The sequence below is a fragment of the Poecilia reticulata genome, linkage group LG4 (assembly GCF_000633615.1).
Source record: "Poecilia reticulata strain Guanapo linkage group LG4, Guppy_female_1.0+MT, whole genome shotgun sequence".
In the NCBI taxonomy this organism is placed as follows: Eukaryota; Metazoa; Chordata; class Actinopteri; order Cyprinodontiformes; family Poeciliidae; genus Poecilia; species Poecilia reticulata.
The window spans coordinates 1430657-1447813 of record NC_024334.1 but is presented as its reverse complement, the minus strand read 5'-3'; the positions used below and the strand labels follow the sequence as shown (position 1 = coordinate 1447813).

The window sequence follows — 17157 nt, the reverse complement described above, 5'->3', positions numbered from 1 at the left end:
TCCACTTGCATGTCTGTTTTCGTACAAGCATGTCAGCCACAAGTGTGTGAAACGTAAAAACAAAACGGGCCAGGGTGTGTGCTGGCAAACATGGCAAGTGTAAATAAAAGTGTGAATGACATGCTGGTCCTGTAGTTTCTGGGACTCCACAGTGAGCTGAGCTGCCTCCTCTTCACTCAGTTCTGGATATTTTGGTTCTGGATGGTTTTTTACAGGCTGCAGAAGTCTGGTTGTCGCACTACAGTACTCATCAAAAGCCCTGCCTAAGTAACCAAGCCAGTTAGAACCCTGTCAAAGTGATACTTGCAGTATATGACTCAACATTTTTACACTACTGCGGCAATTTTTCCCCTGCTGTAAATCAACAGGTGCTAATTCTGGTCAGCAAAGTGAGAAAACTTACAAGGTTATAAACATTTGCAATACAATAATAAACTGAAGACAAGCCCACATTTAACCGCTTCCTCAGAACATTAAATTAATATTCCTGTCAGTAACGAATGACAACATTTCCTCTTGGGAAACGAACAACAGCGATAAGGGAACAATCACTCCACATCCACTTTAAGTGAGTCACATCCTGAAGAGCTTTGCATTTTAGTGTCAGCTGGTCTCTCTGACGGACTCACTAAGTGATTAAAGCTGCATGCAAAGATTTTTACAAGACACTTAGAAAAGGACAAAAATGAAGAACTCAATACCGGTGTGAAAAGATAAGTTCTGTTTGTCAGGGACTTTTCAGGTAATATTTATTTTAATATTTAAAATATTAATAGCACTGTTGCCTTGCAGCAAGAAGGTTCTGGGTTCGATTCCCGGCCTGGGGTCTTCCTGCATGGAGTTTGGATGCTCTCCCTGTGCATGTGTGGGTTTTCTCCGGGTACTCCGACTTCCTCTCACAGTCCAAAAAGATAATGTTAGGTTAATTTGTCAGTATAGATTCTCCTTATGGGTGTGTGTGTGTGTGTGTGTGTGTGTGTGCGTGTGTGCGTGTGTGTGTGTGTGTGCGTGTGTGTGTGTGCATGGTTGTTTGTCCTGTCTGTCTCTGTGTTGCCCTGCGATGGACTGGCGACCCGTCCAGGGTGACCCCTAACGTTCCGGACAAAAGCTAATTTCTTTATCTCTAAAAGCATATCCGTTAATAACACATTGTTAAATAAAATACCTCTAAATAATCAGTTGTATTTAGAAATGCTAAAATTATTGAATGTGATGGATCAATGAAACAATTTTGTCAAATTTTTAGGATTTTGGTTGGGGTTTTTTTGATGAATTGGGCAAAGAATACCATCAGAACTCTTTATTTGGAGAGAATATTCCTCGTTTTGCCATGATGATTAATTTTACCTGTCAAAAGAGAAATCAAAAATCTTAACTATGTGACCTGAACTTCACTTCTGTGTTGAGGAATCTGCTCTGGTTTTCCAGGGCTGTTTGCACAATGCTGCTGCTAAGGGCTGCTGACTTCCTCCAGATCCAAACGCCGAACCCATCAGCCAAGATTAGCTTCAGGGATTGAACTGTCAGGTTTGTACTCTCTGCCTATAACGCTATCAACCAAGGCCAAGTCTGGAACTCTGCAGCCAACGAGACCAAAACAAGTCCAGAAATAGCTCTGATCCAGTTTTGAGTGCTGGCCAAGTCAGATTCCCTTAAACAGGCTCCAAAGAGAACAACAGATTGGAAACACACCAGTGAGTTCACCACCCCCAAAGTCCATCAATCATTATCGTCCATACAAACAAAGCATTCAGATGCACAAAAAGTCACTCAGTAGGCAGCACACAAGGAGTCTGTAGTGTATCCGGCGAGGGAAAAGGAAGCAGCCAACCGGACAGAGTCATCTACATTTATACTACTTCATTAATTCAGCAGACGTTGCTATTCATGCTCAATAAGTAAGAGGCCTGTCAATTTTCTGGTCTGCCAGATGAAAGTGGATCCTTCATGAGCTCATTTTCATGTTAAACAAGAAACAGGAAGTTTAAAAGATGAATTGGAATCACAGGAATTCAATGGGTTTTGCAAACGTCAAAAGCCTTGATTCCTATATCTTGGTACGGATAGAAATGGTGATGTGCTACTAGTCTGCACAAAGGGAAACATTTCCTACATACCACATTATGAAAGCTTTGAGACATTGCAGCAATAGTTGACCATGTTGGGTTTAATCAAAACACAGATGTTAGTAAGAAACTAAAGACTTACAGGGTAAATTAGATTAAATAAGTGTGTTGGAGCCAAATGATGCGTCTGCTGTCTCCAAGCAAGCCGTCCAGTCTGCAGGGGGGGGCTTGTTGTTTGATGTTTTATTTGCCTAAGAGCAGCAGCTGCTGTGTATTCAGAGGGAGGTGAACAGAGAGGACACTGGTCACTCGTTCGCCAGACAACCAACTTTCTTCTGCCAGGACTGGAGAACAAACTGGGACCCTGTCTGAAGTTTGGTCAGGGTGGCCTCATTTGAAAAGACAGGAAAAGGAGCAAGACTGACGGGTAAAACTGGAGCTAAACAAATAAATCCCAGTGGACTGAAGCCGACACAGGCCATAGCGCTTCGACACCTGTGACTGTTGAGGAGGAGAACCATGTTTTGGTGGACTTAATTAACCAAACGCCTCTTGGAACTGAGAATATTTAGAAGACCTCAGGATGAAATAAACTGTTTAACTCCTAAAAACCCAGATATTTAAGGCATTACTAAAAATAATCAACCACAGACTGAATGGTTTAGTTTCTTGGAGAAAATGCTATCGTACTAAATGTAGTGGGTGTAAATGAATGACAAGCAGTTAAAAACAGTTTTTTATCTGAAAATATTCAACGTATTTGCATGAAGTGATGTGTTCAATGTCTAACATGGAGTGTTTTTCACAATGTCTGTTTGCTTTCGGCAAACACTTCTGTTATTGCAGTGGAGATGTCTGCATGAAAGTGAAAACAGTCACTAAAATATAACCTAACTACAAACCAAAACATAAAAATAAAGGACATCTGAGTGCATTCCAAAGCAATGACATAAGAGAAATGAAACATCGAGAGCTGCAAGATACATCAAGTCACCATTGGAGCGTCACTGAGCTCATTATTGCATTCGCTAAGGTCTGGTTTAATCCAGTTTTGATATTTTATTATATTTCAAGTGATCTGCATAAACACTCTAAATATAAATATCGTATTTGGTCATTTGTATGGACTTTACATACATTCTAGTCAACAAAATGCTTCAATTTACAAAGCGGAGGGGAAATTGTGATTGAAAACAAAAACATGGGTTCACAACTGGGCTGCACAGTGGCGCAGTTGGTAGAGCTGTTGCCTTGCAGCAAGAAAGTTCTGGGTTCGATTCCCGKCCCCAGTCTTTCTGCATGGAGTTTGCATGTTCTCCCTGTGCATGGTGGGTTTTCTCCGGGTACTCCGGTTTCCTCCCACAGTCCAAAAACATGACTGTCAGGTTAATTGGCCTCTCCAAATTGCCCCTGGTGTGAGTGTGTGTGTGCATGATTGTTTGTCCTGTGTGTCTCTGTGTTGCCCGTGACAGACTGGCGACCTGTCCAGGGTGACCCCACCTCTCGCCCGGTACGCTAGCTGGAGAGGAACCAGCAACCCTCCCGACCCCACTGAGGGACAAGGGTGTAAGAAAATGGATGGATGGATGGGTTCACAACTGCCTTGCAGCAACAAGGCAGTTGTGTCAGCACAATTATAGCCAACTGTGTCACAACTGTTCATTTTCCTGATGTCCTGCAGTCCTAATCTGGTCCCGCCACATAAAATAATGTAAATTAGTTGAATTATCAGAAGACTGAACAGGGTGTGCTGCCAGTTCAGCCACTTTAAGCATCCAAATGGCAACATGACCTGATGGTTTCCAGTACAGAGTGTTTGCATAACTTTGTGTTACGATTAAGACACTTTATCAAGTCATTCCTACAACTTTTCTCTTTATTTGGAAACATTTTATAGTAGTTTGTGAATGTGTGAAGGACATGTGGTATCTAAGCTGCAATGATTTTCTTTCTTTAACAAATTAGAAACTTTTTCAGTATTAAATAGCTACATAACAACTCTTGCTTGCTAAAACAGAGGGAGACAAGCAGTCTGAATTATTATTATTAATATTATTACATTTTTCCTGATTTCCAGCTCCTGATTCTTTGATCAACAGATGAGAGGCTGACAGCTCATTGCAGGCTGCTGCCCTGAACCCACCCCCCTCCCCCCACCAGTTTAAAGAGGAGGAGTGTCCCTCTGCAGTCAATACAAACTCTGTTAACAGCAACCGCAATGCCCACAGTAAACTCTGAAGGTCGAGGCCGTTTATAACCGAAGACGAAGCCACACAGCGAGGCAAAGCGAACCCGCTGTATCCACACCACACTAACGAGCCTCCATGATGGTTGACGACACAAAGCAGGGGACGCGGCTTCGTTTCTGTTGCAGTAAACTGAGGGATGGCGTCACCAAAACCCGCTGGAATCGACTGCAAAGTCAACATGCAGCAGGCAGTTCCGGAGCAGGAGGGAAAAACGGGGGGAAAAAAGAAAACAACACCGCTACGTGCTGCTCTCATTTTCACAGCAACAAGTAAAACCACACCATCACAGGCCTGGCTGCAGGAAAACACAAATATTTACTGCAAGGCATAAACTTAGTACAGGTTTCTGAATGGTAGCAAAGTAAAAGACTTATATATAACTCATGTCCAGGCTATTCCTCTACAGCGTTTCACATTTCAAACCTACAGAGATATCTACGAAAAAAGTAATGATCAGAGGAGCAATAAAGGTTTCCTTCTGAATCTGTCAGAAGGAAAACTTTAGTTTGCACTCCACAGACATGGTATTTATAAAAAGAAAAGATTGGCAAGAAAGAGGTTATTGTTGAAAGAAAGCCGTAAGGAAGAGAGTAAACACATGTGGGAATAAACTCTGATCAGATGAAGCTAAAATTGATCATTTGGCCCAATATACATCACCTCAAACACACTATTCCTATGGAGAAACAAGGTGGTGGCCGCATCATGCTGAGGGGATGCTTTTTGTCAGATGGAACAGGGACATTCTCAGACTTAGATGGAGTTATACCGTAGAATACCGTTTCATTAAACAAGCCTCTTTAACATTCAATATTGTCCAACTTGATGCCTGAAATGTTCAATTTGACAACAAATAGAAACACAGTTCTATAAAAGGTGTGCTAAGGAATAGCTTTTAATTAGCTCTGAGCTGAATGATTAGTGAGGCAGACTGTGCAGTTTGATTAGAGCCGTTCCTGGACCGGCACACTGAGACTCATTGGGACTGGATTAATTCTAATCCCACAAGGAAAGTCTGGCAGGACAGACAGTCCTCTTCTTTTTTTTTTTTTTTAAACCATGCATGATGTTTCTGAGCGCCAGGAGTTAGCTGGACGCTACACAATCAGGCTAAAGGAGTTTATCAGCTACTAATCATTGCTGCTGCTAAAGCTAGTTGGTGCAAAATTCTCAGAACACAGAAGAATATAGAAAATATATAGTTTGAAAAGGTTTCGGGTCTTGGTTGCTGTGGTTTTGGTTCTTTGTGGAGGGAAGCAGTCAGTGTGTTCATTTCAAGCCTTCAAACTGTCGCTGGGAGAAACAAGAGCCCAAGAATGAGCCACACTATTCACACTGCTTTTGTGTTCGTACAACTGTAATGGCTGTTGCGTGCCACAGAGAAGCGTTATAATTAAAGGCTCAGATGAAGATGTGCCAAATAATTCAAACTACCATGTTGCCACATCACAGAGAACAAAAAGTCGGAAGTCAGGGGAAAAAAAAGAAGAAGAAAAGGACACTGGGAGATGGGAAGCCGTGTGCTGGCTGTCATCATCCTGTCGTCGCTAACGGGTGGGCGAGTAAAGAGGAGGCAAAGAAAGTGAAGGAGAAGTGCAATGATTCATGTCTGGGGTTATTCAGAAACTCTTGGGGTCAAGAATCCGTCCCTGTTCATGAACAAAAAACCTCCAGAGATCACAGATCATTGTGTGAACTCGGTGTTAAGTAAGAGGATATCATTCCTCTGAGGAATGTCAGTGTTGGATTCCTTCTGTCTAATGTCTGTCTGAGCTGAACTAATGAGGGACACTGATATGGGAGGATATGATTAGACGGGGATTGACTCCTGTCCGCTCTGATAAAGAAAAGAACATAAGAATAAGACAGTTTGTCTCTTTATGTAATATCCGATGAGCTTTACATTTTAAGCAAAAACAATGAAAAGGCTGTCTTAACTTAAAGATTTAAACTTATATGAAAGTTGCCTTTAAAATTTACATTTAAACATGAAATATTTTATATTTTTAGCTCTTATTTTGTAGAGCAAAAAAAAAAATCCTTGATTAGGATCCTTGTCAGCGTTGGCTATAATCAGTGCAAACCGCAAGAACCTGCTGAATGATTGATGGAGACAAAAAGTAATTGGCCCCAAGCACCATCTCAATAAAATAAATGAAAAAGCATGAATGACTAAGTCTGCACAAAGAAAGAAGCAATAAAGAGGTTTTTTTTGTGTATTACCTGTTGGTCTGCTGGAGGAGGGCCCCCCCTCTTCTGGAGGTTTGCACGCGAGCATCTGTCTGTGCAGATGTAGCGCCTCCGTGGAATGTGCAGCATTCCCCGAACTCAAGTCTCCAGTACCGCTACTGGGACCTTCCATGACCGCCTCCGGCCCGCTGGAACCCTCCGCTGTCCAGCCGACCTGAGCCACGTCCGCTCCCCTGCCGGGTCGCCTCTGCGCTTCGCCCTGTGGTGGGATGACCAGCCGAATGCAGGGCCGACGGGACGTCTCCGGTTCATCGTCCTCTGGGATTGGGTTGTACCAAATCTCCCCCTCGTCATCTGCGTCGTTCTCTTCCGATGGGTCCACACTCCGGGGGTGAGGAGACACCTTACACTGACCAACCACCACCTGAAGACAAAACAAATAGATAGAGTTTCAAACCATTGTTGTTTCAAAGTCTTACCCTCTTTACATTTAACTTTAACATTGACTTTTCTGCTGTGTTCCTTAATCTTTGTGATTCTGCTTTTGTTTCTAATTTGGGGCTAAATTTACTCTAAATGCAACCCACACTTTTCTCTTTATCATTACTATTTGTAAAAAATGTCTTGACCACCATGTATCATTTTCCTTCCACTTCACATCTGTGTTTTACGTCTATCATATAAAATCATAATAAACTACATTAAAGCTTGGTCACAACTGGAGGTGTTCCAATCTGATACTAATATCGGAAATCGATCTGATATCAGCCAATAGTTGAGCATCAGATTTTATCAGCCAGCATCTAAAATTGTTGGATATCAGCATGTTCTCATGCCTGTTGTTGTTGACTGCTGCTCTCTGTTTGAGTAATTACCTTTTAACATTCCACACCACAAAATATGTAATAAAAGAATGAATGATGCATACTGATACGGTATCAGGTCAATATCGGTATCGTATATCAGGAGTGAAAAAGTAGCACAAGGACACCTCTAGTTGTAACTTGGTAAAAAGACTCACCCTGTCATAGCCGTTTCTGCTTTTTCCACCAATGCTAAGCTAACACAGCCACCTTAATCTCATACATCTGTGGAGGATCTAACCTGAGGGATCTGTGGGCGTACTGGCCGTGGCGGCGCTCCACCTGTGGATCTCATAAATTCAGGCGAGGGGCTGGGAACAGGAGGAAGCTGACAGCCCTCCTCAGCTCCCAGCATGCCTTGCAGCTCATCCTTGGTGCAGTGACTCTTTGGCTGGGAGCTCTGCTGCAGCCAGTTGCGCTTTTTGGACACGGTAATGGTGGTGGTGAGCTGCGGGCTCCATGATGAAGGCTCGTTGGTCAGTCTGCTGGCCTCTCTGCCGTTAGCACACGGCGTTTGGAAATTCTCAATGAAAGCTGAGAAAGTGGAGGACACAAAGGCAGACCGTGAGAGAGACTGCAGCAGGCCGGAAAATAAAATGACAAAGTTATTTCCTGGGCTAAAAAAAGGAACTAATAATCATCTTGATTAGTATAATTTCAGTAATTACTGATGTGAACTGAATTAGAGAAGTGGATGTTTCATCTGAAACTATTCAAGTCACAACAGGCTGAAGAAAACATTTACATCAACAAACCACAAGTGTGAAAATATTTAGTAATGCCAGGTGGTTTAAATATTTCTTTGCTAATTTTTTTCTCTCTTCTTTCAGGGATTTAAAGGTAGATGGACTATCATAATTTCCCTCAATGCCCTCCAGCATTATTTCCAGAAACAACCCCATTCAGGGTTAACTTTGGGAATCTGTGAACTCACACTTCCAAGAGGAAATTGAGGGATTTTGCACGCATACCTTCTGCTGTAGCAGATCAGAAAAAAGTATGCAAGAAAGAGCCAACGTTTCAGAAAGAAGAAGGAGGAGGAGACTGGTAAAAAAGTGAAGACATGTTAAAAAAATAAACAAACAAAACACATTCCGGTAATACGGACGTGACCTGCATTAGCACTTAATGCTTCGAGGGACTGGAGAAAACAGTTCCCGCTAGGAGGAGATTTCCAATCAGATACTAAGAAGATGCAAGAATTTATCACAGATGCAAGCACAGAGAAGAAAAAACACAACTGTGCACAAGAGTGTGACAAGTAAAGCACAGTGCAGAAGGAGGCCAGCATCCTGCTCTAACTTGTAGAGCAGGCTCATATAAAATACTGTTTTGATCCCCTCCAGCTCTCCTTCGAGCCCCTCCAACATGCTCTAATGCCAACTTCTCCAGAAAATTCTCTTTTCACGCATGCCTGAGTAGCAGAGCAAATTAGAAACCTGGGGATATTTTTACTTTCTTTTAGAAAATTCAACATTCTGTACAGAAGATCTAGCATAAAATATAGTTGTAATAGTGCCAATGAAGAGTGAGAAGAGTGAGTTCTCAGGTATGTCAGAAGTGAGCTTGTGGACAGAATGTATAAAAAGCAAGATGATGAACTGTAAAGAACATTTGTATTCATGTGAGTGGGTCACTAAAGGTATTATGGACACCTGCATGGTGTCCATAATACCAATGGGTTGTTACTCCTACGTCTGACATCATCTATGTCTGAGCTATTTATTTGTGTTCAATGTTCTTTCTAGCATTTATTTCTTTTATATTCAAATTTTACTATTATTCTCATACTATATTTATTGTGTGTAATGGGATTTTTTTCTTTATTTCCTTGTAAAACACTTTGCCTTCTTTCTGAATGGTGCAGCACAAATAAACTTGCCATGCCTTGCCTAGAGTCCACAGGCCAATCCTAGCAGTTTTCCAGAGATCTACAGCTTTATAAAGCAACTATTGTCCCATAAACATACACACTGAAATTTATTACACCGCAACAAAAGAAGGGGTTAATCTTTCCTGAGCTACAGCTGGAACATTATGTGGGAATGGACTAATCTAAGTTGGGGATTAAACTCTCTTGCGCTCCACCTTGTTGTAAACATTCCAGTTAATTTGATTTCTGAATCAGCTTTGTTTGCACAGTAAAATCCTAATCTTGAACGAGTAACAACAACATTTCTTGTTTTTCATTTGATGTCTTACACAAGCAGAACCTTCTTTTTGCTTCATTTACAGAGGACTTGCATTCAGAATCACATTTGTATTGTGTGTTTGCAAAATCTCGATTAGGGATTTTTGAGGACCTGCAGTTGAGTAATATTAGAGGTTTTGGTAAAAGGAGAAGCCAGGATTTTATTTCTGCTGGTTCGCTGAGTTCCATGCGTGACTGTGTGGGCTTGAACTGCCAGGCTGCACTCATCTGTGATGCTATGATTTTATCTGCTCCAGTCTGGCTGCGTTTCAGGTAGCCTTTCAATTTTTATTGAAAATTCATCAGGTTAGAATGTGCTGTAGCAGAAAACGAGGGATTGTACTTACGGTGCACCATTAACTTTGTTTTGTAAGGAAAAATATACTAAAAACTTTAACCTTTTTACCTAAAACTGATCATTTGCAACAATGAACTCAATTTCTTACCAGAGAAACTCGAATTTAAAGACGTTTTGGTTTAAATTCGAGTTTCAAACAAAGCTAAAGAGCAACCTTAAATATAGAAATCAAGTCACTTTTAATTTATTTCTACAAAACAAAATATTTTTATTTGAAAAAAAAAAGGAGCAATTAGAACCAAAACCTCTCCAGATCTACTGACCCTGATGCCGAGACTACACACGGCGCTTTTGTCGACAAGCTGTCTTCTTCAAGGGGTCTTTCATAACGAGAAAAGGAAGCATGTTCCGACACGAGCGGCATTCCAGACCACGGCTGGAGATTTAAATCTTTGCTGCCGTCTCCTTTCACCATCACACTCCTTTACAGCAGCAGCAGCTTCCAAAACAAACAACAAGCCGGACAAGTTGGACCCAATTTGTAAAATTCTGGCCTCTTTTAACTGCTGTCAGATGTTAGACAATTTATAGGCCTCGTTCACCTCTCAGTCTGTTATTTAGCCTGATAAAAACAGACAAAGGATTGCTAAGAATTTAGGGATTTTGTCCTAGAAAACATCAAGAGATATTGTGGTTATATAATTGAAGAGTTTCTAAGAACACTGAAATAAACTAAGATATTCAAAGAGGCAACGTAAGGACAAAATGAAATAGTAAAAAGGAATAATTATGAGTAGCAAAGATGAGATGAAAGCTAAGTTTGTTAGTTGGTTAATAAGTTTTCAAGGAAAATATTGTAAATGTACAATTTCATCCTTCAAGTTAAGGCAGGAAGCAGGTTTAATGCCCTCCAAAAGGCATTTGGTTATTCAAAATAAAGCATCTAAGATGCATAAATAAAATACATAAATTCTCTATTTAGAAGAAAAGGAAGAAAAGGTGCAACCACAAAACCAATCCAACAAAAACACTTATGGAAAATGTCGTATTAAAACTTGTATGTACATTGAAAACTGTCAAGGCCCCTTTCAGCTTCTTTGGAGCCTAAATTCTCTTGTGATCACTGCAGAGAGGACTGACGGACCCCTGACCTGAAGGTAACAGATGGCCAAAGCCAATAATACAGGACTGTGTCTTTGTGACAAGACTAAAAGAAAGAGAGGATGAAAGAAAGAAGTGGTGCACAGATGGGGAGGAGTGTTAAGGTTTGCAAAGTTACCAAGGAAAAATGTGTTAGTGCCGAAGCAGATCTGCGCCGTGTGAGAAACAGAGTAAACCCACTTACGTTCATCTCTAAACCTTATGAGTGGCTGGATCTTTTACTCCACAAAGACAAAGCACTTGATCCACTTTCCCATAGGCTTTTAATTTCTTTCCTGATTTTCCTTTTCGTCATACAGGCTTCTCTTTTGATAGGAGCAAACACACAGCAGCTCATTTTCTGCTCCCTACAGACACAACTTTGTTGTGTATACGGGGTTTGTGAGCTCCCTTTAGAGCAAATCTTTTTGCTGGGTGCCATGCATTCCTGTTGACACTCATTCATATGCTAATGAGGATTGTCAGTGTAGATTTTTCTTTTTACACAAGGACAGAGCTAAGATCGCTCAGGGTTACATCACATGTCAGTCCTCAATATGTTGGCTGAAGAGCCAAGTTTTTTCCTCTGTGTTGCAGTTCTCTCAGTGTTTCTTTTTTTGGGGTTTTATTGTGCTGGTTAAAATTTAAGTTTGAGGACACAGAAATGGCTTAATTAGCACAAAAACTGAAATAACAATAACAGCCCTTTTGAAAAAGCTCTGAAGTCCCTTAAAAGCTAATAAAAACTAGTGTTCTCCCCACCCCCTGCAGCAGACGCCATCATGACTCAAACATGTCGTAAAACCATCCCGGTACGATCCCTGATGCCTCAAGTTTCTTCCAGCTCATATCTGCAACATCAATAAATCTGTCAAGGCTTATGCATACTATAAGACAAGACAATCTTTGTACCGCCACCCCCAGTTGTGTCATGTGTTTCTGAAGACACTTTCTCAAAACACAACAAATTTATGTAAGGGTGCATGTGTATAATATACACATAGATAACTGTATAATGTTGATGAACATGGTCAGCAACAACACTCAAAAAGCCTTGCCATTTCATTATCACCAGCCTGATCCGGTTATGCAAGGCAGGATTGATCTATGATTTTCTGATAATCGAATGTCGCCATAGAGATGGAGACTCATCGGACCATGAAGCTTTTTTCAGTAGCAAGTCCAGTTTTAAGCTTCCATTTTGGTCTAGTCCTCTGCTGCTGCAGCTCATCTCTCTGAAGGTTCAACATATTGTGAGTTTAAAGATGGAGTTCTGCATAGTCTGGATGTAAGGTGGGTTTTTTTTAGCTCCAGCTCGTCTGAAAACACTCTCTGAGCCTCTGAAATCAACAAGCTGATGTATGGATCATTTTCTTTAAACCTTATAAATGATTGTGTTTTAAAATCTCAACGTTAAGCTCACTTAAGTGCTTTTAAATTTAAGAAAGTCGATTTCATCACATCCAGATGACTAAATTTGTTAAGCTGTTATGTGACTTGCTGATTTACTGTGTTCAATTGTTTGAACTGGTTTACCCAATAAACAGAAGAACCACTGCTGGTAACACACACAGAGCCCAAGTCTAAATCTCCAGGACCAGCAAATAGTGATGGATTTAGGAAGTTAAGTAATGCCTTAGAAAATTAAGCAAAAACATATTAAACTCCTTGTTTTCAAAAAGATTAGGTAAAAGGTTTGGAAATATTGTTTTAACTTTTAATTTGATGCCTTTGTCATAAATCTAAAGAGTCACAAGTTGAGCTAAGCTTAGCGCAACTTAGTAAAATTAGCTGGGAGGTTGGAGGAAAAAAGGAAACTTTATTGACCTCAACTAATGAAACTTATAAATAAAGACATTACATTTCATAAAATTTATATTTTGAAGCAAATGCAACTTGGTAAAAAAAAATCAGCAAAGATTTTGGGAAGTTGCTAATACAGACAAGGTCAAAACATTTAAAGTTCTGCTTACATAATCAAAAATATGAAATGCTAAAGCGTCTGTTTTCTGTGAGGTCTTGTGTGTAAATGTTAGCACTTCAAGATAACGATTCAAATATTTTTAGCAGCTGAAACATTTTTTTTTTCCATTTCCAGTTTTTGCCCTAACAGGTTGGCTACTCTGAGATATTTACTACTTAATTAAGTTAAACTATTTTAAAGACAGCATACAGCACTAAAACTGTTCTTTTTTTTATACTTTGAAAGAAAGTCTGTACATCTTCAAAATATTCCAGTCAGACTGGCACAGAAACATCACCGCCAAATTCTTTTGAGACTTAACGCGATATTTACCAAATGCATGACTCATGACCTAATGCCAGGTGAAAACAGCACACCTGGATCATGCCCACCTGCCAGCATGCCTTCTCTGACACACCAAAACAAAATAAGTCTTTTGACTTCATAACAAACATGAACAAACAAAGCAAAGAGTTGCGTAGGCAGGCTTATGTTCACAAAAGATATTATGCATAAAGCTATATATGTGTAGAAACAGTGCTGAATGGAAAAGTTGGGGCAAAAAAAATTGTATGAAGTCAAACTAGGACATTTGACTTACTAACTTTACACTAAAGTTTGATATCTAAAGAAATCAAAGGGCATTTTCAAACGACTCAAACAAGAGCTTTAAGTGAGTATCGAAGAGCTACCAAGCAATGACCTCAATAAACGCTTAATCACCCTTCATTTTGTTCAGTCACGGTGAGGAATTAGGTGACACAACTCAAACTAGTTAAACAACAGGAATGGCATTTCAAAAATTCAACTCAAAGTCTCTTTAAAATGCAAGCTACCATTGGGCTGTCAAGAGCAAATGACTGGGGAGGAAAGCGACATGACAGCACAACCCCCTCTTCTCTCAAACAAATCACACACCACGAGCGCAGCAGAAAAATACTGCAGTGGCTTCTCTCCCGCCTTGGATTCCTCTGGCCACAGCTGTGGAAAAGCTCAGCGGAGACGGGGAGAAGAGAGAATGTGGAAGAAAATAAATGAGGAAAAAATGAGAGTAAGAACTGTGTGGTTCATGGAAACTAATAAATACCAAGTTCTGTACAGATTCTAGCTACAAATTGGTCAAGAAAAGCTGTAAAATTGGTGGCAATACGTTAAACAGAGAAATCTTCTGACTAATGAGCTCACTTGTGGTTTCCTGATACAGATGTTTCCGTGTCTTTCATAAAAACTGCAATATAAAATTATTTTACCTTTTCCTCAGAATCAAACGTTAAAATAAAAAATATACATGTCAAACACAAAGACACACACATAAAACCCCACCACCAACACCACTGGGAACAATCTAACAGAAGAGTGAGTTAGTTGTTACTGGATCTATGCTGTGAGTATTTTGAAATACAACCTCATGTGCAATTAATTTAGTGTTAAAATGCTGCTAAATTAGTGTGAAGGACAAAGCCCGCCACCGGTTAGAGAACCCCTACAAAGGAAAGCAAGAGGTCTGAGGTGTCTCGTCCCTTTGCTTTGCATCCGAAAGTGGAGGAGTGAAGGGTGGACCGCCACCAGACGGAGTCTACTATGAGTGGAGGAGGATGACAACAATCAGATGGGAGGAAGGAGGGTAGAGGATCCCCCTGGAGACGAGGCCACCCTGTGTAGCCTTCCTACCTGGYTGCTGCTGCTGTCTTGCAGACTTGACTGTAGACGACTTAACCTTGACTGATTTACTCCCTCGAACCGGGACCCCTGGTTTGCAGCCTCCGAGGTTAGCCTGAGTGGAGGACCAATCCTGGCTCTGGCCTCCACCGAGAGGTAAAGACGAACCCTCAATGCGCTGCTTCATCTCGGACGACAGCAGACGACCCTTGTGCATCCACTCTTGCATCTTGTTCACAGTAACACCGTAGGCTTTGCTGACCGACTGGACCACCTGTGTCCGGACTTCGGCCTGCTCTTGCTTGCCCTCCTGACCCCGATGACTCGCTGCTTCGCCGTTGCTGTCTGTAGAACCTGTGAGGCTGTTGACCGAACCGTTGCTCTCATTCAGCCGTCCGCCATGTTCCTCCTCGACTCCAACATTTTGCAGCAGTTCGTCGCTGCTGATGGCGTTGCAAAGCACCTCCGGTTCAGAGAGCTCACCTGCTCCTGAGACTTCAGCCTCTTCATGCTTCTTTAACTCCAAAGCTTCTTTATCATGACAGACTTCTGCACTTTCCCGTCTGGTTGCCTGAGTACAAGATGAAGGTAGGCCTTGATACCTAATAACTCCATCACTGGCAGACCGGACTAATGAGGGTCTTTTGGTCATTGGCAAGCTGGACGTGCTTTTACTGATCAGCTTTGCCTTTGACTCCAGGTTTCCAGTAAGGCAGAGCAGGAGTGATTCAGTGTCAGAAAGCTGCTGGGAACTGTGGTTTCCTCCAGAGGACCAGGAGTCGCTGTCAGTGTTTTTGACAGAGAGCCTGGAGCACAGGCTGTCTCTTGAATGACTACTACAGGAAGAGGTGGCTTGCTGCTCAGCTAAGCCACCACTAATCTGCTGAACATCCAGGCTGATATCATTCATAGCATTGATGAGAAGATAATAGGCCTCTTGCAGCTGTGTCCTGAGCCTGTCTGTTTCCTGGGCGCTGTCACCATCATCTCCCTGCCCTTTATCCTGCATCTCTGCAACCTCCACTCCAGCAACAGTTTTTGGTTTAACTGCTTCGTAAAAGGGCAGAATTTCATTGTCATAGTAATCGTCATCTTCACTATCTAAGGGGTACCTCAGTGACCCCTCTGTGGTGCACAGAGTTTGCATTTTGACATCACAAATCTGCAAGTCAGTGGGGAAAACCGTTGGGCTCTGCGGGCATCCAGCGGTCTCCCCACTGGGCCTTACACAGTCAGGCTCATAACTTTCAATGCTTCTGATTAAAACGTTTTCCTCAGAGTTTGGATGCACGCAAGTTTGAGTGTACGCCTCCAGAGCGGGGCGGTCAAAATTCCAGGTGTTGTTGGCGTGAATTGCTACTACAGTCCCTGCCATGTGCCGGGGGTACCCCCGGCTCCTGGTCTCTGCCCCCTCACCATCAGCAACCCAAGCCACGGCTGCTCTAACGACCCCCGTCTGCGCCCGTACGTGCGCTCGGTGTAACGCTTGACCGGAGCTGTCCCCGAACCCGATCGAGTCGCCGAAGCCGCATTGCCTCGGCGCAGGAACGAAGCGTTTTATCTGCACATGCGGTCCTTCGAGAGAGATCCCCGCAGATCTGGGCTCCCGGAGCCTCCTGTCCTCCCCTCCTAACGCGTCCCCAGCAAACTGCGCGTCTCTTTGAAGTGGGGCCCCCAGGAGCCGCTCATTAACGTGAACCCTGCCCCCGCTGCTCGGCTCCCGGGGACGTGAGCCAGCCACCTCCGCTGCGCGACTCTCCGGGACTGTTGTGGCCCCCTCTGTTTGCACCAGCGCTCCGTCTACATAATTCTCGTACGCGCTCATTCTCTCTGCCGTGAAATCCAGCCCTGTGAGCAAAACTACCGGCCGAGGCTCCTCGGGGAAAACTTTTTCTTTACCTTCTCGGCCCCCATTCGCCGCAGCAGCAGATCCGTATCCACCGCTGAGCGTCGCTCCTTTTTTGGACTTCTTCCCCCGTAGTTTTGCTAGTAAAGTCCTCCGCAGAGGATCAGCCATTCCTTTCCTCTGCCCCCCTCCGGCTAATTCCTCCCGGTGTCTCTCAGCACGCTGGCTCCAGAAGGGAAGGACCGAGCGGGTTCTCCTCGGTCAAGGCTCGCCGAGCGGACGGGCTCCTCTCCATTCTCCGCTGTCACCTCCGTTCTGCTACCCCACTGAAACACTCCGGACTCCGCTTTGCTCAACTGCACCACCTCTCTCTCTCCTGTGCTACACACACACACACACACACACACACACACGCACACACGCACACACACACACACACACACACACTTCTTTTCTCCGGTCCTCCCTCCTCTCTAGCGCCTCTCTCTATGTTTGCAGCTCAGATGTTTGAAATATTTTCTTGGTTCAAAGTTCAAAGATTTCAAGCGCAGGTTATTCAAAGAAAATAAGCGTCATTTTATGACATTTACCTGCGCATGATTAATTGGTTTCAGGGTAATGGTTTGCTACATGACTAATTACCAGCCCATAATGTCACATCAGACTATTTGTTGTCTGGTGTATTTGTCATA

The 17157-nt window shown here is 42.6% G+C and overlaps 1 protein-coding gene across 2 annotated transcripts in view; it reads right to left on the bottom strand.

Moving 5' to 3' along the window:
- The window catches only part of syde2 (synapse defective 1, Rho GTPase, homolog 2 (C. elegans)), a 44772-nt gene extending 27923 nt beyond the window's left edge, over window positions 1-16849 (bottom strand). Inside the window, exons 1-3 of one of the 2 annotated variants that reach the window (XM_008406211.2) lie at window positions 16519-16849; window positions 7610-7902; window positions 6539-6929 (exon numbers count right to left, since the gene is read on the bottom strand). In XM_008406211.2, the coding sequence (XP_008404433.1) occupies window positions 6539-6929; window positions 7610-7902; window positions 16519-16636 (802 nt within the window). In that variant the 5' untranslated portion in view covers window positions 16637-16849. The other variant, XM_008406210.2, reaches the window with a different exon arrangement.
- Between the last annotated feature and the right edge of the window lie 308 nt (window positions 16850-17157).